Source organism: Schistocerca gregaria, chromosome 2, assembly GCF_023897955.1.
Source record: "Schistocerca gregaria isolate iqSchGreg1 chromosome 2, iqSchGreg1.2, whole genome shotgun sequence".
NCBI lineage: Eukaryota > Metazoa > Arthropoda > Insecta > Orthoptera > Acrididae > Schistocerca > Schistocerca gregaria.
The window spans coordinates 712,325,936-712,349,572 of NC_064921.1; the positions used below are offsets into that span (position 1 = coordinate 712,325,936).

The window sequence follows — 23,637 nt, forward strand, 5'->3', positions numbered from 1 at the left end:
CGGAGGGGTATCTGTTCAGAGGACAGACAAACGTGCGTCCTCTTGGGTAAAATATACCGGAGGTAAAATAGTCCCCCATTCGGATCTCCAGGCAGGGACTACTCAAGAGGATGTCATTCTCAGGAGAAAGAAAACTGGCTTTCTACGGATCGGAGCGTGGAATGTCAGATCCCTTAATCGGGCAGGTAGGTTAGAAAATTTAAAAAGAGAAATGGATAGGTTAAAGTTAGGTATAGTGGGAATAAGTGAAGTTCGGTGGCAAGAGGAACAAGACTTCTGGTCAGGGTTATAAACACAAAATCAAATAGGGGTAATGCAGGAGTAGCTTTAATAATGAATAGGAAAATATGAATGCGGGTAAGCTACTACAAACAGCATACTGAACGTATTATTGTGGTCAAGGTAGATATGAAGCCCACACCTACTACAGTAGTACAAGATTATATGCCAAATAGCTCTGCAGATGATGAAGAAACTGAAGAAATGTATGCTAAAATAAAAGAAATTATTCAGATAGTGAAGGGAGATGATAATTTAATAGTCATGGGTGACTGGAATTCGAGTGTAGGAAAAGGGAGAGAAGGAAACGTAGTAGGTGGATATGTATTGGGGCTAAGAAATGAAATGGGAAGGGCGCCTGGTAGAATTTTGCACTGAGCAAAGCTTAATCATAGCTAAAAATTGGTTTAAGAATCATGAAAGAAGGTTGTATACATGGAAGAAGCCTGGAGATACTAAAAGGTTTCAGATAGATTATATAATGGTAAGACAGAGATTTAGGAACCAGGTTTTAAATTGTAAGACATTTCCAGGGGCAGATGTGTACTCTGACCACAATCTATTGGTTATGTCCTGTAGATTAAAACTGAAGAAACTGCAAAAGGGTGGGAATTTAAGAAGATGGGACCTGGATAAACTGACTGGTCCTGTCCTGACCTGACCTGACAGAGGTTGTACAGAGTTTCATGGAGAGCATAAGGGAACAATTGACAGGAATGGGGGAAAGAAATACAGTAGAAGAAGAATGGGTAGCTTTGAGGGATGATGTAGTGAAGGCAGCAGAGGATCAAGTAGGTAAAAAGATGAGGGCTAGTAGAAATCCTTGGGTAACAGAAGAAATATTGAATTTAATTGATGAAAGGACAAAATATAAAAATGCAATAAATGAAGCAGGCAAAAAGAATACAAATGTCTCAAAAATGAGATCGACAGAAAGTGCAAAATGGCTAAGCAGTCATGGCTAGAGGACAAATGTAAGGATGTAGAGGCTTATCTCACTAGGGGTAAGATAGATACTGCCTACAGGAAAATTAAAGAGACCTTTGGAGATAAGAGAACCACTTGTATGAATATCACGTGCTCAGATGGAAACCCAGTTCTAAGCAAAGAAGGGAAAGCAGAAAGGTGGAAGGAGTATATAGAGGGTCTATACAAGGACGATGTACTTGAGGACAATATTATGGAAATGGAAGAGGATTTAGATGAAAGTGAAATGGGAGATATGATACTGCATGAAGAGTTTGACAGAGCACTGAAAGACATGAGTCGAAACAAGGACCACGGAGTAGACAACATTCCATTGGAACTACTGATGGCCTTGGGAGAGCCATTCCTGACAAAACTCTATCATCTGGTGAGCAAGATGAATGAAACAGATGAAATACCCTCAGACTTCAAGAAGAATATAATAATTCCAATCCCAAAGAAAGCAGGTGTTGACAGGTGTGAAAAGATCAGTTTGGAAAGCTTAGAAATACAGGAACACGTGAGGCAATACTGACCTTACGACTTATCTTAGAAGAAAGAATAAGGAAAGGCAAACCTACATGTCTAGCATTTGTAGACTTAGAGAAAGCTTTTGACTATGTTGACTGGAATACTCTCTTTCAAATTCTGAAGGTGGCAGGGGTAAAATACAGGGAGCGAAAGGCTATATACAATTTGTACAGAAACCAGATGGCAGTTATAAGAGTCGAGGGGCATGAAAGGGAAGCAGTGGTTGGAAAGGAGTGAGACAGGGTTGTAGCCTCTCCCCAATGTTATTAAATCTGTATATTGAGCAAGCAGTAAAGGAAACAAAAGAAAAATTTGGAGTAGGTATATAATCCATGGAGAAGAAATAAAAACTTTGAGGTTCGCCGATGACATTGTAATTCTGTCAGAGACAGCAAAGGACTTGGAAGAGCAGTTGAATGGAATGGACAGTGTCTTGAAATGAGGATATAAGATGAACATGAAGAAAAGCAAAATGAGGATAATGGAATGTAGTCGAATTATGTCAGGTGATGCTGAGGGAATTAGATTAGGAAATGACACACTTAAAGTATTTAAGAAGTTTTGCTATTTGGGGAGCAAAATAACTGATGATGGTCGAAGTAGAGAGGATATAAAATGTAGACTGGAAATGGCAAGGAAAGCGTTTCTGAAGAAGAGAAATTTGTTAACATCGAGTATAGATTTAAGTGTCAGGAAGTCTTTTCTGAAAGTATTTGTATGGAGTGTAGCCATGTATGGAAGTGAAACATGGACGATTAATAGTTTGGACCAGAAGAGAATAGAAGCTTTTGAAATGTGGTGCTACAGAAGAATGCTGAGGATTAGATGGGTAGATCATGTAACTAATGAGGAAGTATTGAATAGCATTGGGGAGAAGAGAAGTTTGTGGCACAACTTGACCAGAAGAAGGGATCCGTTGGTAGGACATGTTCTGAGGCATCAAGGGATCACCAATTTAGTCAGTGTGGAGGGTAAAAATCGTAGAGGGAGACCAAGAGATGAATACACTAAGCAAATTCAGAAGGATCATGGTTACTACAAATATTGAAAATATACAAAGTAGATCCTAAATTGATTCAGTTCCTAAACATAGTAATGAAAAATTGGAACACCACACTCAAAATCCAAACAAATTCAAATAATATCACATCACAGCCAATACAGATTAAGTGTGGAATATACCAAGGAGACTCATTTAGTCCTTTGTGGTTCTGCCTTGCTCTGAACCCACTATCCAACATGCTAAATAATACAAATTATGGATACAAATAAAATAGAAAGAAACTTCCACATGGGAAAAGTATATTAAAAACAAAGATTCCAAGACTTACCAAGCGGGAAAGCGCCAGCAGAAAGGCACAATGAACAAAACACACAAACACACACACAGAATTACTATCTTTCGCAACCGATGGTTGCTTCTTCAGGAAGGAGAGGGAAAGACGAAAGGATGTGGGTTTTAAGGGAGAGGGTAAGGAGTCATTCCAATCCCAGGAGCGGAAAGACTTACCTTAGAGGGAAAAAAAGGACAGGTGTACACTCGCGCACACACACACACACGCACACATATCCATCCACACATACAAAGACACAAGCAGACATATTTGGCAAAGAGTACGGGCAGAGATGTCAGTCGAGGCGGAAGTACAGAGGCAAAGAAGTTGTTGAAAGACAGGTGAGGTATGAGCGGCGGCAACTTGAAATTAGCGGAGGTTGAGGCCTGGCGGATATAGAGAAGAGAGGATATACTGAAGAGCGAGTTCCCATCTCCGGAGTTCGGATAGGTTGGTGTTGGTGGGAAGTATCCAGATAACTCGGACAGTGTAACACTGTGCCAAGATGTGCTGCCCGTGCACCAAGGCATGTTTAGCCACAGGGTGATCCTCATTACCAACAAACACTGTCTGCCTGTGTCCATTCATGCGAATGGACAGTTTGTTGCTGGTCATTCCCACATAGAAAGCGTCACAGTGCAGGCAGGTCAGTTGGTAAATCACGTGGGTGCTTTCACACGTGGCTCTCCCTTTGATCGTGTACACCTTCCGGGTTACAGGACTGGAGTAGGTGGTGGTGGGAGGGTGCATAGGACAGGTTTTACACCGGGGGCAGTTGCAAGGGTAGGAGCCAGAGGGTAGGGAAGGTGGTTTGGGGATTTCATAGGGATGAACCAAGAGGTTACGAAGGTTAGGTGGACGGCGGAAAGACACTCTTGGTGGAGTGGGGAGGATTTCATGAAGGATGGATCTCATTTCGGGGCAGGATTTTAGGAAGTCGTATCCCTGCTGAAGAGCCACATTCAAGGTCTGATCCAGTCCCGGGAAGTATTCTGTCACAAGTGGGGCACTTTTGGGGTTCTTCTGTGAGAGGTTCTGGGTTTGAGGGGATGAGGAAATGGCTCTGGTTATCTGCTTCTGTACCAGGTCGGGAGGGTAGTTGCGGGATGCGAAAGCTGTTTTCAGGTTGTTGGTGTAAAGGTCGAGGGATTCAGGACTGGAGCAGATTCGTTTGCCACGAAGGCCTAGGCTGTAGGGAAGGGACCGTTTGATATGGAATGGGTGGCAGCTGTCATAATGGAGGTACTGTTGCTTGTTGGTGGGTTTGATGTGGACGGATGTGTGAAGCTGGTCATTGGACAGATGGAGGTCAACGTCTAGGAAAGTGGCATGGGATTTGGAGTAGGACCAGGTTAATCTGATGGAACCAAAGGAGTTGAGGTTGGAGAGGAAATTCTGGAGTTGTTCTTCACTGTGAGTCCAGATCATGAAGATGTCATCAATAAATCTGTACCAAACTTTGGGTTGGCAGGCTTGGGTAACCAAGAAGGCTTCCTCTAAGCGACTCATAAATAGGTTGGCATACGAGGGGGCCATCCTGGTACCCATGGCTGTTCCCTTTAATTGTTGGTATGTCTGGCCTTCAAAAGTGAAGAAGTTGTGGGTCAGGATGAACCTGGCTATGGTGACGAGGAAAGAGGTTTTAGGTAGGGTGGCAGGTGATCGGCGTGAAAGGAAGTGCTCCATTGCAGCGAGGCCCTGGACGTGCGGGATATTCGTGTATAGGGAAGTGGCATCAATGGTTACAAGGATGGTTTCCGGGGGTAACAGACTGGGTACGGATTCCAGGCGTTCGAGAAAGTGGTTGGTGTCTTTGATGAAGGATGGGAGACTGCATGTAATGGGTTGAAGGTGTTGATCTACATAGGCAGAGATACGTTCTGTGGGGGCTTGGTAACCAGCTACAATGGGACGGCCAGGATGTTTGGGTTTGTGAATTTTAGGAAGTAGGTAGAAGGTAGGAGTGCAAGGTGTCGGTAGGGTCAGGAGTTTGATGGAGTCAGGTGAAAGGTTTTGTAGGGGATATTATGGATACAATATTACTGGAACATAACAACACAAAATCACACATTTGCTATACATGGATGATTTAAAACTACTGGCACCAACAAATCAAAAACTCAATCAATTACTAAAGATAACAGAAGTATTCAGCAATGATATAAATTTGACTTTTGGAACAGACAAATGTAAGAAAAATAGCATAGTCAAGGGAAAACACACTACACAAGAAGATTACATATTGGATAACCACAGCGACTGCATAGAAGCGATGGAAAAAACAGATGCCTATAAATATCTAGGATACAGACAAAAATAGGAATAGATAATACAAATATTAAAGAACTACTAAAAGAAAAATATAGACGAAGACTAACAAAAATACTGAAAACAGAATTGACAGCACGAAACAAGACAAAATCTATAAATACTTACGCTATACCAATATTGACCGACTCATTTGGAATAGTGAAATGGAGTAACACAGACCTAGAAGCACTCAATACACTTACACGATCACAATGCCACAAATATAGAATACATCACATACATTCAGCAATAGAAAGATCCACATTAAGCAGAAATGAAGGAGGAAGGGGATTTATCGACATAAAAAACCTACCTTAGGGACTGGTAGACAATTTAAGAAAATTCTTTATATAACAAGCATAAACTAGCAAAATACACAAATCAATCACTCATATAAATAGCAATTTCATAACCACTTCTACAACCCTTTAGATCGCATAACATCAACATATACGAAGAAAGTAAATTGGAAAAAGAAAACACTACATGGCAAGCACCCGTATCATCTAACACAGCCACACAGCGATCAAGATGCATCCAACACATGGCTAAGAAAAGGCAATATATACAGTGAGATGGAAGGATTCATGATTGCAATACAGGATCAAACAATAAACACTAGATATTACAGCAAGCATATTATTACAGATCCCAATACCACAACAGATAAATGCAGACTTTGTAAACAACAAATAGAAACAGTAGATCACATCACAAGCGGATGTACAATACTAGCAAATACAGAATACCCCAGAAGACACGACAATGTAGCAAAAATAATACATCAACAACTTGCGATACAACATAAACCAATAAAACAACACGTTCCCACATACAAGTATGCACCACAAAATGTACTGGAGAATGATGAGTACAAATTATACTGGAACAGAACCATTATAACAGATAAAACGACACCACATAACAAACCTGACATCATACTCACCAATTAAAAAAAAAAAAAAAGAAAGAAAGAAATTAACACAACTAATCGAAATATCCATACCCAATACAGCAAATATACAGAAGAAAACAGGTGAAAAAATTGAAAAATACATCCAACTGGCTGAAGAAGTCAAGGACATGTAGCATCAGGATAAAGTTGACATTATACCAATTATACTATCAACTACAGGAGTTATACCACACAATATCCACCAGTACAACGCAATACAGCTACATCCAAACGTATATATACAACTACAGAAATCTGTAATTATTGATATATGTTCAATTACCCAAAAGTTCCTAAATGCAATGTAATATATACTGTACAGTTAAAAGGAAGTCACACTTGATCAAGGTCCATGTCACTTTCCATTTTTAACCAGACGTAACGTCTGAGAAAGGAAAGAAATAATAATAATGCATTGAGATATGTCCTAAACAGCAAGTGGTTACCAGACTCAATGCTTAGTGAGGCATGGTGATAACAGATACAAATAGTTACAGAGTTTGGGCATTATTCGCAGAGCACATTGCTAGTCCTACTGGTAACATAAAAGACCTAATGAAACATTATGGACTTGAACGAGGCAAGAATAATATCTGGTAGTAATCTATGGGACCACTGGAGGAGGGTACAAAGAAAACAGGTTTCGCATCTGGTAGATGAAGTGGTGTGAATAAATTCACGCCCACAACGTGGAAAGGGCTTCTTTCAAAGCTGACCAATCTTCCATTTCTATGCTGTTGACAATTAAGGTGCCAGATACCATACCACCTGGACTACATTTACCAAATAAAAAACATATGCCTCAACCCAGGATCGAACCATCGATCTACTGCATGCTAACCCAAAACTCTAGCACTGCACCAACCATACAGAGGTAGTTACTGTACTTGTGGTTACAGTGTTGCCAAATTGCCACTCTTTAACATCCTTTTTGTACCAAATGTACTTGCTGGACAAAATTTTGTGAGAGACACTTTCTTATCACTGGCATGTGAGGAGTCGTGCTGTAAAGACCGAGTGCATGAATTTTACCCCAGAAAATTATTTCATAAGACATTACTGAATGGAAATATGCAAAATTATGTCAGAAGGTTAATTTTTTTGGTTTCAAGACTAGCAATTATATGAAGAGTAAAAGTAGCTGAACTTAATTGTTTGAGCAGCTCAGTACTTCTTCCAGTTCCAAGTTTTCATTCATATCAACATGCAAAAATTTGAACCATTCTACTTTACTTATTAAATCCAGTTCAATTTTTTGTTTGATTCTATTTGTTGTACAGAACTGAATACAGTGTATTTTTTCAAAATTAATAGTGAGTAAATTTTCAGATAACTACTTCATAACTCTTCAAAATACATCATTAACAATCTCTTCATATGGTTTTCTCTCTAATGGGATTTATTATAGCACTACTATCATTCACAAAAAGTACCATTCGGTTGTTGAATGTCAAGTGTATGGTCATTTGCATATGGAGTATGTGTGGGCCCAAAATTGAAACCTGTGGTATTCCCTTTGTTGTTTCTCCTCAGTCACTAAATTTTTCTACCTTTCCAATATTATTTGAATTATTCAGTGCACTTTTTGCATTCTTTTTGTTAAGTGTGAGTCAAATCAGGTGTGAGTAAAGCTATCATTTCCATAAAAGTTGAGTTTTTCTAAGAGAATAAATGGTTATACACAATCAGATGTCTTGCAAAGATTTTAAAAATATCAACTGCAATATTTTACTATTCAAGGCCAGTAAAATTTAATGAGTGAATGTTTGAATAGCATTCTCAGTCAATTAAACCTTAAAAAAGATGACATGTTACTCCAAGAAGGGAAATACAGACAGTAACAGCTTTGAAAGAATGATCTGGCTCTCTACACCATCTCAGTTGAGTGTCATTAGATCATCATAAGCTGGACTTCCCCCATCAGGTTAAATATCGTAACACACTGTAGTGAAGTGTAAAAGATCAAAATGGTCTTGAGGTTGTATTTTTATTCCTTGAGGCATATAACATATGGGGATTGTGAATCTAATAGCAGCTGCTGTTCTCACTAAAGGAAAGCCATATTTAAGGATGAAAAATGTCTTGCTTTAGTGGCCATGACAGCTTTGGAGCAGCTAGTTTCATACAAATTGGACTACAGAGTTCAGAAGCAGGAGGATCATGCTCCACTATTTCTTTAAAGATAGGGTTCTCCTCCCTGATGCGATCAGCTATCTATAAGGTAGAGGATTAGTTGGTAGCTCTCACCAGTTAGGGGAGGTTGGCTGGGTAATGTATTTGCACATTGTTGCCATTGAGGAGCCTCACTCAGATGGGGAAGAAGAAGAACATTGCTCTGCATTTGTCTTTTTATCTCCTTTTTGTTTGTCAAATGATTATTCTGTATGAATCGCAGTAAACTTCCCATGTATGGGTGAAGGTTTTATTGTAAAGTATATTGTGCACACTCAGTTGTATTATACAAAGATACTACTTTAGCAAGTGAGTATTTTACTACTGTGGCACTAAACAGGAGGTTGCAGGAATTGCCCCCCCCCCCCCCCCCCCCGCCATTTTAGTCATAGTACAGCAAAATCAGTGATGAAACTGACAGAGTTTGGAATGGAATGGTTTTGAGAAATAGTAAGGGAGCTCGCATCACTTACATGAATATGTAAAGCTGCACCACTTGCACTGGAGGATGTGTTGTACATCGTGAACAAGAGGTACAAAGACCAGATTCTACAGCCACCTATACATTTAAAAGCCATATTTCAGACACAACTGAAGACATGTGCAGTGTTTTTCAACTTAAATGCTGCTAACGGTACAGTGTGTAAATATGGGCTCTCATACAAGCTGATTAGAGTCTTCCTCTGTCAAACCACATTGAGGCTAATCATAACTTGCTGTCAGAAAGGTAATCTCCAGGGCAATCTCATAAACAAAGAAAGGAAATTACATAATGGACTACCTGAGGAATTAGTATTATCCCTTTTACTTTTTAACCTCTATGTTTCTGACATACCTGGAAGCAGTGCAAATAAGTTACAATATGTTGACTATCTAGTGCTTATGATATGGTATAAAGTGTCAAAAGTGTTTCAAACATTCCAACTGACGATTTCAACAAATTACACCAACATTTCAACATGTGGAGACTAGAACTCAATCTTTCTAAAACCCTGAATTCATCAGTTTCCCCTTCACCAGCAGAGCAGCAGACTATAAACTGGAGGTCTGTATTAATGACACTGTGCTTCCCTACCAGACCCACTCAAATTATTTAGAAATAACTCTTGTCAGGACACTATTTCTCAAGAAGCATCTTGAAAAAACATCTTGGAAATCAAGCACAAGGCACAACTTTTGTAGAAACTCTGCAGTACTAACTGGGGAGCATTAGTGCAAGGATGCCAAACTTCTATGCTCAATTTAGCCTTATCTATGGCTGAATATTGTGCTCTGGCATGGTTGAATAGGCATCATGTAAATAAGACAGAACTCAGCTCAATGCAAGCATGAGAATCATCTCTGTGTGCAAGAACTACTCTACTATACTGGCTTCCAACACTCAGTCACATAGCACCACCTCTGTTAACAAGACAAGATGCCCTGCTGAAAGAATATTCCAAAATAATGAATAATCTTCAACAAACCATCCATAGACACATTCCAGAGTTGACAACAAACTGACTTCGTTCAGTAAATTCACCCCTGCAATTGACCACAGCTTGCTGATTCACAGCAAATGGTGTGAAACCTCGGATACAAATGATCCCTTACTGACCCTCTACCAAAACCCAGGGTCTTTGAACCTCCATGACATAAGTAGAAGACTATGAATCACACCTAAACACAACAAGGAGTGTGTTCATAGAACCTGCACAAATGGGGTAAGAAGCCCTGCCCAAGCTGTGATTGTGGAGCATCGTACAAAAAAGTGGCTCTGAGCACTATGGGACTTAACATCTGTGGTTATCAGTCCCCTAGAACTTAGAACTACTTAAACCTAACTAACCTAAGGACGTCACACACATCCATGCCCGAGGCAGGATTCGAACCTACAACAGTAGCAGTCTCATGGTTCCGGACTGAGTGCTTTAACCGCGGCCGGCGAGCATCGTACAAGAAGTGTAAACTGAGAGCCTACCTGGGTGATCCAAACGACTTTCTGTGGATAAACCAACAAGCCTTGATTGAATAAGGCAACTGAATACAAGCATACAACTACTGTTTTTTTTTAATGAATCATTTATATTTATGTTTTAATTTATTTACATATTTTTGACTACATTTCATTTCTATGCTAACTCTATATATAATGTTATAATGTAATTCTTCCTGCTTTCAGCATACTTTCTTCAACATGCTAATTAAAGAAAACAATAAAAAGTAATATACACATCTTAATCCTTATCACTAATGGTTCACAGGTTTTAATTCAAGAAAAACAAATATTTCAAAATACGTTGATGACAATCATTTTACAGTCAGTCCATCCCAGTGGCCAGTGGCGAATAAGTGGTGGAAGGGGGGATAGGGGAGGGGGGAGGTAGCTCTCCAAGCCTCTGGTCCTGGGGAGCCCCCAGATCTGGTGGGCCTCGAGATTTAGAGCCCTCCACCCCCCACCCCCCTCCCCCCTCTCCAATATCACACCATTTTTAATCAAATCTTAAACAAGGCCAAAATACACTCAATAAATAAGAGGCAGTTTGGATCTTGAGGCCCTATAAGTATGAAAATGTAAACATACGTACTTACCTATTATCAGGCCATGCTGTAATCAATAGGTGTGTTTCGAATTTTTGTAAAATATTGCATGAAACACAAAAACTGTTGAATGATATCAGTTGTCTCATAGATGAAACCATTTTACATGAAACACTTTTTTGAAACCACCAGTTACACAGATTAACTGTAAGTGCAGTTTAAAAATTCGCAATTACATTTTCGTCTCCTGTAACATACTAAATAATTTCTTTCACATACTGTTTTTCAACCTGTTATCATTTTCAAAAGTAGCAAGCACATTTGTTCATTATGCTGTTGATAGTAGTTCAGCTGTACACTTATTTTCTTAATTGCTATTAGCCTGTGCTTGCATGAGTGTAGCCTTACTGAGAATGGGTTTAGTATAGTGCAGAATAAATGATGTTGCATTGATAGATGAAGAGGTTTTTCTTCAAGGTTTTAGGAAACAGTGCAGCAGTATTAGGAATAATAAGGTACATTATAAGACAAAAAAATGATTGAGAAATTTTCTGAATGGGAGAGAAATTGGTAGATGTGATGTACCTGTACAGAAAAACAAATGATTACAAGTTCAGGAAAATTGAATGATTTCTTCAAGAGAGAGACAGCTTCACAAATTGAGGACATCAATAGTTCATTGGTCCACTCCTTGGCCTTATGAAAGCAGTTATTCAGCTTGACATGGATTGATTGCATTATTGGATGTCATCTTGAGGGATATCATGCCTAATTCTGGCCAACTGGTGCATCAGACCATCAAAATCCAGAGTTGAGTGGAGGGCCTTGCCCATAATGCTCCAAACATTCTCAATTGGGGCAAACTTGCTGGCCAATGTAGGATTTGGCAAGCATGAAGACAAGCAGTAAAAACTCCTGCTGTGTACAAGCAGACATAATCTTGCTGAAATGTAAGTCCAGAATGGCTTGGCATGAATAATGTTTCAATGTGCTGTAAGGGTGTCACAGATGGCAAATAAAGTGGTCCTGCTACAAAATGAAATGGCACCCTAGACCATAACTCCTGGTTGTTGGCCCATATGGCAGTTGACAGTCAGGTTAATAGCTCACTGCTGTCTGGGGCATCTCCAGAAATGTCTTAACTGGTTATCAGGGCTCAACTCAATAACTGTAGGAAAATAGCCCTTTTATAAATGAAAGTGGCACTTTGTCTTGAAAAAGAAAGTTGCTACTCACCATATATTGGAGATGCTGACTCACAGATAGGCACAACAAAAAGACTGTCACAAATAAGGCCTTTGTCCCATAAGGCCTTCATCATAAACAGGTAACAGAGACACTCACACAACTCACACACACATGACTGCAGTCTCCAGCAACTGTAGCCACACTGTGGGCAGCAGCACCAGTGCATGATGGGAGGGGCAACTGTGTGGGAGTAAGGAGACTAGGGCAGGGAGGGACATGGATAGTAGAGTAGCGGTGGCGGATGGTGTGGTGCTGCTGGGGAGCACCATGGAACAGGGTGGAGAGAGGACAGGGCAGCTATGTGCAGTTGGGAGATTAGACAAAGGGCAGGGGAGAGGTGGGAGGCGCGTGGTGAAAAAGAAGAGAAGTAGAAAGACTGGATGTGATGGTGGAATGAAGGCTGTATAGTGCTAGAATGGAAACAGGGAGGTCAGATGTGTCAGTACAATGACCAACGTTGGTTGAGGCCAGGAGGGTTACAGGAAAGTAGGGCGTATTGCAGGGAAAGTTCCCACCTGGGCAATTCAGAAAAGTTTGTGTTGGTGGGAATAATCCATATCATACAGACTGTGAAGCAGTCACTGAAATGAAGGATGTCAGGTTTGGCAGCATGTTCAGGAACCAGGTGGTCCACTTGTTTCTTGGCCACAGTTTGTCGGTGGTCACTCATGCGTACAGACAACTCGTTGGTTGTCAATGCCCGCATAGAATGCAGCACAGTGGTTGCACCTTAGCATGTAGATCAGATGACTGGTTTCACAAGTAGCCCTGCCTTTGATGGGATAGGTGATATTTGTGACCGGACTGGAGTAGTGGTGGTGGGAGGATGTATGGGACAGGTCTTGCATCTAGGTCTATTACAGGGTATGAGCCATGAGGTATGGGGATGGGAGTAGGGGTTGTGTAGGGATGGATGAATATAGTATGTAGGCTCACTGGATGGTGGAATACCACTGTGGGAGGAGTGGGAATGATAGTGGGCAGGACGTTTCTCATTTCAGAGCATGACAAGAGGTAGTCAAAACCCTGGTCGAGAATGTAATTCAGTTGCCCCAGGCCTGGGTGGTACTGAGTTACGAGGTGAATCCTCCTCTGTGGCCAGACAGTGGGAATTTAGGAGATGGTGGGAGATTGGAAAGATAAGATACAGGAGGTTTGTTTTTGTTTAAGGTTGGGAATATAATTACGGTCTGTGAAGGCATCAGAGAGACCCTCGGTATATTTTAAGAGGGACTGCTTGTCACTGCAGTTGGGACACCATGGGCTGTATGGAAGGGACATCTTGATATGGCATGGGTGGCAGCTGTCAAGGTGGAAGTATTGCTGGTGGTTAATAGGTCTGATATGGACGGAGAAACTGATGTAGCCATCTTTAAGGTGGAGGACAACATCTCGGAAGGTGGCTTGTTGGGTTGAGTAAGAACAGGTGAAAGAATTGAGGGAGAAGTTGTTGAGGTTCTGGAGGAACAACTTCTCCTCCATTTGCTTCACCTGGTCCTACTCAACCAAACAAGCCACCTTCCTAGATGTTGACCTCCACCTCAAAGATTTGTACCCTCCACACTGACTAAATTGGTGATCCCTTGATGCCTCAGAACATGTCCTACCAACGGATCCCTTCTTCTGGTCAAGTTGTGCCACAAACTTCTCTTCTCCCCAATGCTATTCAATACTTCCTCATTAGTTACATGATCTACCCATCTAATCCTCAGCATTCTTCTGTAGCACCACATTTCAAAAGCTTCTATTCTCTTCTGGTCCAAACTATTAATCGTCCATGTTTCACTTCCATACATGGCTACACTCCATACAAATACTTTCAGAAAAGACTTCCTGACACTTAAATCTATACTCGATGATAACAAATTTCTCTTCTTCAGAAACGCTTTCCTTGCCATTGCCAGTCTACATTTTATATCCTCTCTACTTTGACCATCATCAGTTATTTTGCTCCCCAAATAGCAAAACCCCTTAAATACTTTAAGTGTCTCATTTCCTAATCTAATTCCCTCAGCATCACCCGACTTAATTTGACTACATTCCATTATCCTCGTTTTGCTTTTGTTGATGTTCATCTTATATCCTCATTTCAAGACACTGTCCATTCCGCTCAACTGCCCTTCCAAGTCCTTTGCTGTCTCTGACAGAATTACCATGTCATTGGTGAACCTCAAAGTTTTTATTTCTTCTCCATGGATTTTAATACCTACTCCAAACTTTTCTTTTGTTTCCTTTACTGCTTGCTCAATATACAGATTGAACAACATTGGGGAGAGGCTACAACCACTGCTTCCCTTTCATGTCCCTCGACTCTTATAACTGCCATCTGGTTTCTGTACAAATTGTAAATAGCCTTTCGCTCCCTGTATTTTACCCCTGCCGCATTCAGTATTTGAAAGAGAGTATTCCAGTCAACATTGTCAAAAGCTTTCTCTATGTCTACAAATGCTAGAAACGTAGGTTTGTCTTTTCTTAATCTAGCTTCTAAAATAAGTCATAGGGTCAGTATTTCCTCACGTGTTCCCATATTTCTACGGAATCTAAACTGATCTTCCCCAAGGTCAGCTTCTACCAGTTTTTCCATTCGCATTAGTAGTTTGGTAATTTTCACATCTGTCAACACCTGCTTTCTTTGGGATTGGAATTATTATATTCTTCTTGAAGTCTGAGGGTATTTCCTCCATCTCATACATCTTGCTCACCAGCTGGTAGAGTTTTGTCATGACTGGCTCTCCCAAGGCCGTCAGTGGTTCTAATGGAATGTTGTCTACTCTGGGGGCCTTCTTTCGACTCAGGTCTTTCAGTGCTCTATCAAACTCTTCACGCAGTATCATATCTCCCATTTCATATTCATCTAAATCCTCTTAAATTTCTATAACATTGTCCTCAAGTACATCGCCCTTGTATAGACCCTCTATATACTCCTTCCACCTTTCTGTTTTCCCTTCTTTGCTTAGAACTGGGTTTCCATCTGACCTCTTGATATTCATGCAAGTGGTTATCTTTTCTCCAAAGGTCTCTTTAATTTTCCTGTAGGCAGTATCTATCTTACCCCTAGTGAGATAAGCCTCTACATCCTTACATTTGTCCTCTAGCCATGCCTGCTTAGCCATTTTGCACTTTCTGTCGATCTCATTTTTGAGACGTTTGTATTTTTTTGCCTGATTCATTTATTGCATTTTTATATTTTGTCCTTTCATCAATTAAATTCAATATTTCTTCTGTTACTCAAAGATTTCTACTAGCCCTCGTCTTTTTACCTACTTGATCCTCTGCTGCCTTCACTACTTCATCCCTCAAAGCTACCCATTCTTCTTCTACTGTATTTCTTTCCCCCATTCCTGTCAATTGCTCCCTTGTGTTCTCCCTGAAACTCTGTACAACCTCTGGTTCTTTTAGTTTATCCAGGTCCCATCTCCTTAAATTCCCACCTTTTTGCAGTTTCTTCAGTTTTAATCTACAGGTCATAACCAATAGATTGTGGTCAGAGTCCACATCTGCCCCTGGAAATGTCTTACAATTTAAAACCTGGTTCCTAAATCTCTGTCTTACCATTATATAATCTATCTGAAACCTTTTAGTATCTCCAGGATTCTTCCATGTATACAACCTTCTTTCATGATTCTTAAACCAATTGTTAGCTATGATTAAGTTGTGCTCTGTGCAAAATTCTACCAGGTGGCTTCCTCTTTCATTTCTTAGCCCCAATCCATATCTACCTACTACGTTTCCTTCTCTCCCTTTTCCTAGACTCGAATTCCAGTCACCCATGACTATTAAATTTTCATCTCCCTTCACTATCTGAATAATTTCTTTTATTTCATCATACATTTATTCAATTTCTACGTCATCTGCAGAGCTAGTTGGCATATAAACTACTGTAGTAGGTGTGGGCTTCATATCTATCTTTGCCACAATAATGCGTTCACTATGCTGTTTGTAGTAGCTTACCCATATTCCTATTTTCCTATTCATTACTAAACCTACAACTGCATTACACCTATTTGATTTTGTGTTTATAACCCTGTAGTCACCTGACCAGAAGTCTTGTTCCTCCTGCCACTGAATTTCATTTATTCCCACTATATCCAACTTTAACCTAACCATTTCCCTTTTTAAATTTTCTAATCTACCTGCCCAATTAAGGGATCTGACATTCCATGCTCCGATCCGTAGAACGCCAGTTTTCCTTCTCCTAATAACGACGTCCTCCTGAGTGGTTGTGAAGCACTGTTTGTGTAACAAACCAGCTTTGTTGTTTGAGTGTCTGTGAAACACTTCCTTCAGAATAAAACTTTGAGCTCCAAATAAGACAGAAATTCTTAGCAGTAGGCAACATAAACTTACAAAATACTAAGTGTATACTATCAGTTTGCTATTGTACACTGAAAATTTTCAGTGGTATACACAATAGGAAATTAAACAAAACCTCTTACAGTTATCACATTATATCGCTAAAAAAAAAATGTATCGGCAGTGTTTTAATACCATTTATCCTCTTTCATAGCTACTTGCTGCCGGGAGACTTTGAGCCAGCGTGCACCCTGCCATGCTGTGGTGAGTAATCTATTTCACACGGTATATCATCTCAATTAATTATTTTTATTTAGCAATATATATTAGGTGAATTTTTGACATTACTGGTCAGCAGTCTGCTGCAGGTGAGTGCGTAACATTACACTTCATTCTTCATTTTGACCAGTTCCCAACCAAGAAGGTTCATTCTGCTGAAATTTGACTGTTAGTATCTCCTTGAAGTGCAAAATTAATTAACGCTGCCAAAGCAGTGAATTTCACATAACACCAGGTGCAGAAAGCTGGCTGAACCCTGAAATTGATAGCAATGAGATTTTGGAGGGAAATTGAAGTGTATATCAAAAGGATAAACAACTGGGAATTGGAGCTGGTATATTTCAATAGTAGACAAGAAAATCAGATCCACTGACATACAAATTGAAGCTGCATGTGAGATTGTTTGGGCAAGACTCAGTATCAGGGGTGGGCATAAAATGATAATTGGATCCTTCCTATCATCCACCAGACTCATTTCCTGATGTAACCAAAAACTTCAGAGAAAACCTGGTATGTAAGAACCCCAATCATATTGTAATCAACAGTTAATTTGGAAATTGCAGTTTTGTCAGTGGAGGTCATGGTAAGACATCCAGGTGAAATGTCTGACTGGATTGAGGACATTTTGGTATGGACAATGCAACATGTTATCTTGGATGGAGAGTCATCAGATGTAGAAGAAACTTCAGGTGTGCCCCCAGGGAAGTGTGTTGGGACTTCCGCTGTTCATCTTGTATATGAATGAACTTGCAGACAGTATTTAATAGTAATCTCAGGCTTTTTAGAGATGATGTAGTTATCTATAATGAAGCTGCAAAGAAAGTAGTTGCAAAAATATTCAGTGAAATCTTTGAAAGATTTCAAAGTGGTGCAACTTAACTTTAAATGTAAAATTGTGCACTTCGCAAAATGAAAAAAATATAGTATCCTATGACTATAAAATCAATGAGTCACTTTTGGAATTCACCAACTCATACAAATACCTTCATGTAACACTTTGTAGGGATATTAAATGGAATGATCACATAGGCTCAGTCATGGGTAAATCAGGTGGTACACTACAGTTTATTGGTAGAATACTGGGAAAGTGCAATCAGTCTACAAAAGATATTGCTTACAAATCAGTCATTTTGATTATGAACTCACAAACATAGAGGTACATAATTAATTTTTTGTTTGTTTGCGGGTGCGTGTCTGCAGTCCCATTACATAACAAAATAGTCATGCCATTATACCGTAGTATGCCACTAGAGGAGCCAAAACAAAATGATGCAACCCATTGATGAAGTGGATTTTATGTTTTGGCTTCCCCAGCAGCATGTTACAATACTGTGGTTTGTGGATTTCAGTGTATACCAGGACTAACAAAGCATGCCTGCAAACAAACAAAAAATAATAATTACATAACTTTATATTTTCAGGGCAATAATTAAAAATTTATGACTACGTCTCACACTTCTCATTCTGACTAAACAAAAGTGACATCAAATATCGGGAAGCACAGAGCTCAATAACAAGGAATCTCCATACTTCAGGGAGGTGGAACTTATCTCTATACAGAGTCAGTCTTCTCTACAAATATTGTATTGGTCAGCAGTATCTACTGTACAGGCAACAAATGGCAGAAACAGAAAACTGCAATATGATGTCAAATGCAGAAGTAATACACCAACAGATAGGACATTATATGAAGGCATGATACCCACTATGCTCCCTTAAAATACATTTATTTACTGCTGGTTTCAATCGTGAACTAACTTCACAGTGGAAAAATATGTATTGTGTCAACTTCACATAGCATACATGCTATTTAACCAGAAAAGTGCACACCATTGCTGACTTGAAAATGTAATAAACTGATACTTAATGCTGTAATACAGGCTTGACCAAGCGTAAAACAACACTGAAAACATGGAAACCTGTATTATGCCATTAAGTATCATTTTCCTACTTTTTCAGGTTAGCAATGGTATATATTTTTCTGGTTAAATAGCATGTATGGTTTGTGAAGTTGTCACAATATATATTTTTCCACTGTGAAGTTAGTCCATGATCAAAACCAGTGGTCGATAAATATATTTTAAGACAGTACAGTGTGTATGATGCATTTCTCCAAGTATATTGATGCTGTTGACAGATGCCTGGAAAAAAAAACTGCATAAAATCAAGATTATTTCTTAAACTCTCCTATGCTGTTCTACTCTCTCTCAACCCCATGTCTCCTCTACATCCCTCATCTCATGATCCACCCATGATCATTATTTATTTAAATTAATCTCGATAGCTGTGTGTGTATGTGTGTGAGGGTTGAGGGTGGGAGAGGGAAGGGGGGTCTTGGGGGAAATGTTTTGTCTGAGAGCTCAGCAGCTAATTGTCTTTTGTTTGTGCATGTCTGCACTCAACACAACACCTAGTTTTGTCTGCACTCAACACAATATCTATTTTGTAAATATTGATTTATTCTGCTACTTATTTTAACAGATATAAATGCTAGGTCAACCCTCTGGCAGTCTAAGAGAGTGAACACCAGAGGACAAATAACAATTGACGTTGCAAATGAATGTAATCTTCGCATTTTAAACAAACCAGGACAACTGCCAGCTTACTGCGGAAATAGTGGAGTATGCAGCAAGATAGACATTTCTCTGGCAAATGGTGCATCGTTAATACAAGAGGTGAACTGGCTGGTGCTCAGCAGGAGAATACTAAGTGGTCATAATGCAACAATTATATACACTTAAATAAACACAGATGCATCACAATACACAGGGCTGCTGCTACACGAAGCAAACTGGCAAAAGCTAAGGCATGTGATTGAAGAGTTTCCTTTATGTGTCACCCAAGGGAGTGTAGATTACAGAACTCAGCATTCTTAGAGATGTCTTAATGAGAGCGCATGCTACAGCAGTACCTGCAGTACATTATACACCCCAAAAAAAGGGGCAACATGATCAGCACTATTAACAAGACTGTGGAAAGACACTCATGATAAGTGGTAGTATTACCAAAACTCAAAGACAGCACAGGAAAGAGAAATTAGACTTCAACATTACTGCACAGTGCTACATAAGACCAGGAAAGACCACTGGGATATATACTTTAGGAAGAACTTACAGAACAACATCTGAGGGGAGCCTTTTAAACTGCAGATTGAACATATAAAGACCTGGACAGTATTTTCAGCCCTGACAAAATCAGATGGTACTACCACTAGAGGTTGGAAAAGCACAGCACAGTTATCTCCTCAACAAACTACTTCGTGACGATGGCCACACTCAAGCCAACCTACTTCAAACCACCCATTGCAGACTTCCTACTTGATGACAAATATGAAAAAGATGGTATCACCATGGCCCAGATGGCATCCACCAGGAAACCATCGAGCAAGCTGCTCCACTTATCATGCCGTACCTGACAGACTTACTGAATGGTGCTCTACTAGAAGGACAAATACTAAATATGTGGAAGATTGCAAATACAGTTATAATCCAGAAAACAGAGGACAAAGACCTGACTGACCGCAAGAGATATCAACCAATATGTCTCATTAACATTCTAGCAAAGGTAAGGAGAGACTGCGGTGCAACAGACTTCAGTCACACTGTCAGCTCTTCAGCTTTAGCCCACAACAGTTCCATTTTCAACCACATAAATCCATCCACGTTGCAGTAAACAGGACCATAGAAATGAAACAGACAATACACGACAAGTACATTGTAGCAGTCCTAAGTGATGTATCTGGTGCTTTTGACACCTTTTGGTGGCAGGTGCTGTTTGCAAGTCTTAGAGATATGAATGCAACAGCCTTAGAGATTACTGTAGAAACACTATAATGGAATAGAAGACTAAGGGTTGTCTGCAATGATCCACATGCGGATTGATTTTCTGGGACCATAGCCTTAGAACCACAACTGAATGCACTATAAGATGACAACATGGCGAACAGTGTGATTGCTTATGCTAATGTCCTTACAGTCATGGTGCCTCCAAAATCCAGGGTCCAATTAGCGAGTAAAGCCATGCACCCCCTTGCATTCATCGGTGAATGGTGCACGAACAACAAACTCACAATAGCAACTAAGAAACCCGTTTACCTACATCTAAGAGGCACACTGAAAACAAACTCAATTATGAAGTTCAACAACATATACATAAAAAGGAAGGATATGACAAGATACCTCAGCGTTTATATTGATTAACATTTACACTTTAATGAATATGTCAGTCTAATAAATAACAAAGCGATGAAACTCGTGCATAAACCTGCAAGACTGAACCCTATACGAGACAGACTACCCCTACAGACAATGAGGACATACTAAACAGCACTCTTTGCTTCAGTAACTTGCTTTATGGCTAGTACTTGGGCACACTGATTAGGTTTAGGTATGCATAAAACCATTGTGAAGCGCAGCCAGAGGAGTGTTCTACTCAGATTCTCTTGGGCTTTCGACACGACCTCGATTTAGGCACTGTGTGTGGTACTGGGAGTTTTCCTACACATATTACAATTCATCACAGAGCAGTGACTGGCTGAAGAGGAGAAGATGCAATAAAATAAGAGAAATAACTGGACAAGACATAACCAACAAATGGAAATTAAATCAGTGGAGAATTGCTACATGGCAGATAGAATGAGACACAACTGATAAGGAAAGATGGATCTACTCTTTTTTCTCCAGTATCTGAGAGCGGATGAATCTGAAGTACATAAACCCAACATGATATGGTGCACTTTATCATGGGCCATAGACCGTATCCTGTGCATCCACAGGTTTGGCCTAAAACAAACTCACACTCGTGCCTGTGGTGAGAATGTTACAACTCACCACATAGTACTCATCTGTGATGCTCTTCGACATATAAGACCAAGATTAGGGAACCAAGACATAGGACAGTTAATACGAAGACAAGATGACTGGACCTCTATAAACAATATTGCAGATGAAGTATTGCAAGCACTACATGGGGCACAGAGGAGAGATCATATGCTAGAATCAGAGAGGCTCCACATCTAACAGATCAGCATTACATAAACACAGATACAAACACAGACACTGACTCAGATGCTATATCTCACACACAGGTAGTGAAGACAAGATATACATACAAACACAGCAAAGGTAAGCTAAGGTCCTCCAACACTATATCAAAACAATCTGAAAATGTAACTCTCAATGTAGTTGGTTGTTATATCGTTTCATAGCATGTAACACTATCTGAAATGTGACATTTCTTCTTCTTTCGCTGCATCAGGTGTGACTGGTTCAAAGTTTTAATGAGCCATCACATCTGATGCAGCTGTCTACGGCAAATCAACTCCCAGTCTCCACTGTTACCTTCAGATCAGAAACACATTGTAACCTAATTAATCAATACATTATAAAGTATTACCACAATCAAGACAACATATGTAACAATACACATGGGAGATATATAGGGAAGAACTGTCAAATCATAAGTAAGTCAAATTGTCATCTCTCATTTCTTCCATTAAATATACTTTTAATTTTAACTTAAAATACATCCACAAACAATTATTCATCTTATTTGTTATTAAGTAAGTTAGCAACAAGTTTAAACAAAACTTTGTATATACATTTTTCCTGATGAAGCAACCGTGGGTTGCGAAAGCTTGGTATTTGTGTGTTTTTTTATTGTGTCTATCTACCAGCGCTTTCCCGTTTGGTAAGTCACAGCATCTATTTTTAATGAATTTGTATGATGTAACACATAAGATCATAAAATGTATAACCTGCTATATAACAGGCAGCAGGTCTTTACTGGAGAAATGAATAAAATTACAACATTGCCATCACTGAAGTTCACTGAAGTATTAAATGTTGAGGAAGCGGGGGAAAGGGACATTGAAGCAATAAAAGATTAATGTTTTATTACACATAGAAGTAAGGCTCATAAGACTAGTTCTGTTTTAAAAGGTGTGCAAAATGTATAAAGGAATTCAAAGAAATGTTTTAAATAGAACTTTTAAACTAAATTAACTCTATGCAGTAATTAAGCATTAAAAAAAGGAGAGACAAGGCAAATCAGAGTACGATGAGACAAGTACCAAAAAAAATTTAATACAAACCTGCAGGCAGAATTAAGAATAAAAATGGGAGAATTAGAATCTGAAGAATGAAATGTCAGAGGTAGATGTCTAGCGATTTTTAAGAGGACAAAACTTGTCAGTTGATTTATACATACCACTAATAAGAGTTGGACATAATACAAATGAAATTTTGCTCCTTGCTGTAGTATTCATAAATCAACAATAATACAGACGTGGCTAGAATGACACCTGAACTGTTTAAACATACTGTATACTAGTATTCCTTTAACAACAGTTATTACACACTAAAAAAATACAGATTGAGACTGTACCCTGCTAAACACAGTATGTTAGGTAACTATAAAGACCAAAAAACTGACATGAGGTAGTTTATCTGATAAGAGGTGAAATGGAGAATACGTAACTATAACCATGAACTACTGGAGCATAATTGCCAAAGGACGTTAAGTGGTGCAGGACAATCACCAAAGGTACTATGTGATCCACAAAAATGCTAATCCCCAAAAAGGCTTACACATCTTGACTTACCAGGCACTGGCACACAATAGCACTGATGATTGTGTCTCCTAGGATATAAAGCCTGCCAAATAAGATGGTACAATGACAGAAGAAATGTTGCAGTAGTTGATATGCTATGAGAAAACACTTTTATTTGACATGACTGATATTTCCAAAAA

At 39.5% G+C, this 23,637-nt stretch overlaps 1 protein-coding gene across 1 annotated transcript in view; it reads left to right on the forward strand.

Annotated features, from left to right (window-relative positions):
• Positions 1 to 23,637, forward strand: part of LOC126334830 (stabilizer of axonemal microtubules 1) — a 180,725-nt gene that overhangs the window by 135,731 nt on the left and 21,357 nt on the right. The window contains exon 7 of the mRNA XM_049997490.1: positions 16,823 to 16,872. Coding sequence (XP_049853447.1) covers positions 16,823 to 16,872 — 50 coding nt within the window. The remainder of the gene's footprint in view (positions 1 to 16,822; positions 16,873 to 23,637) is intronic.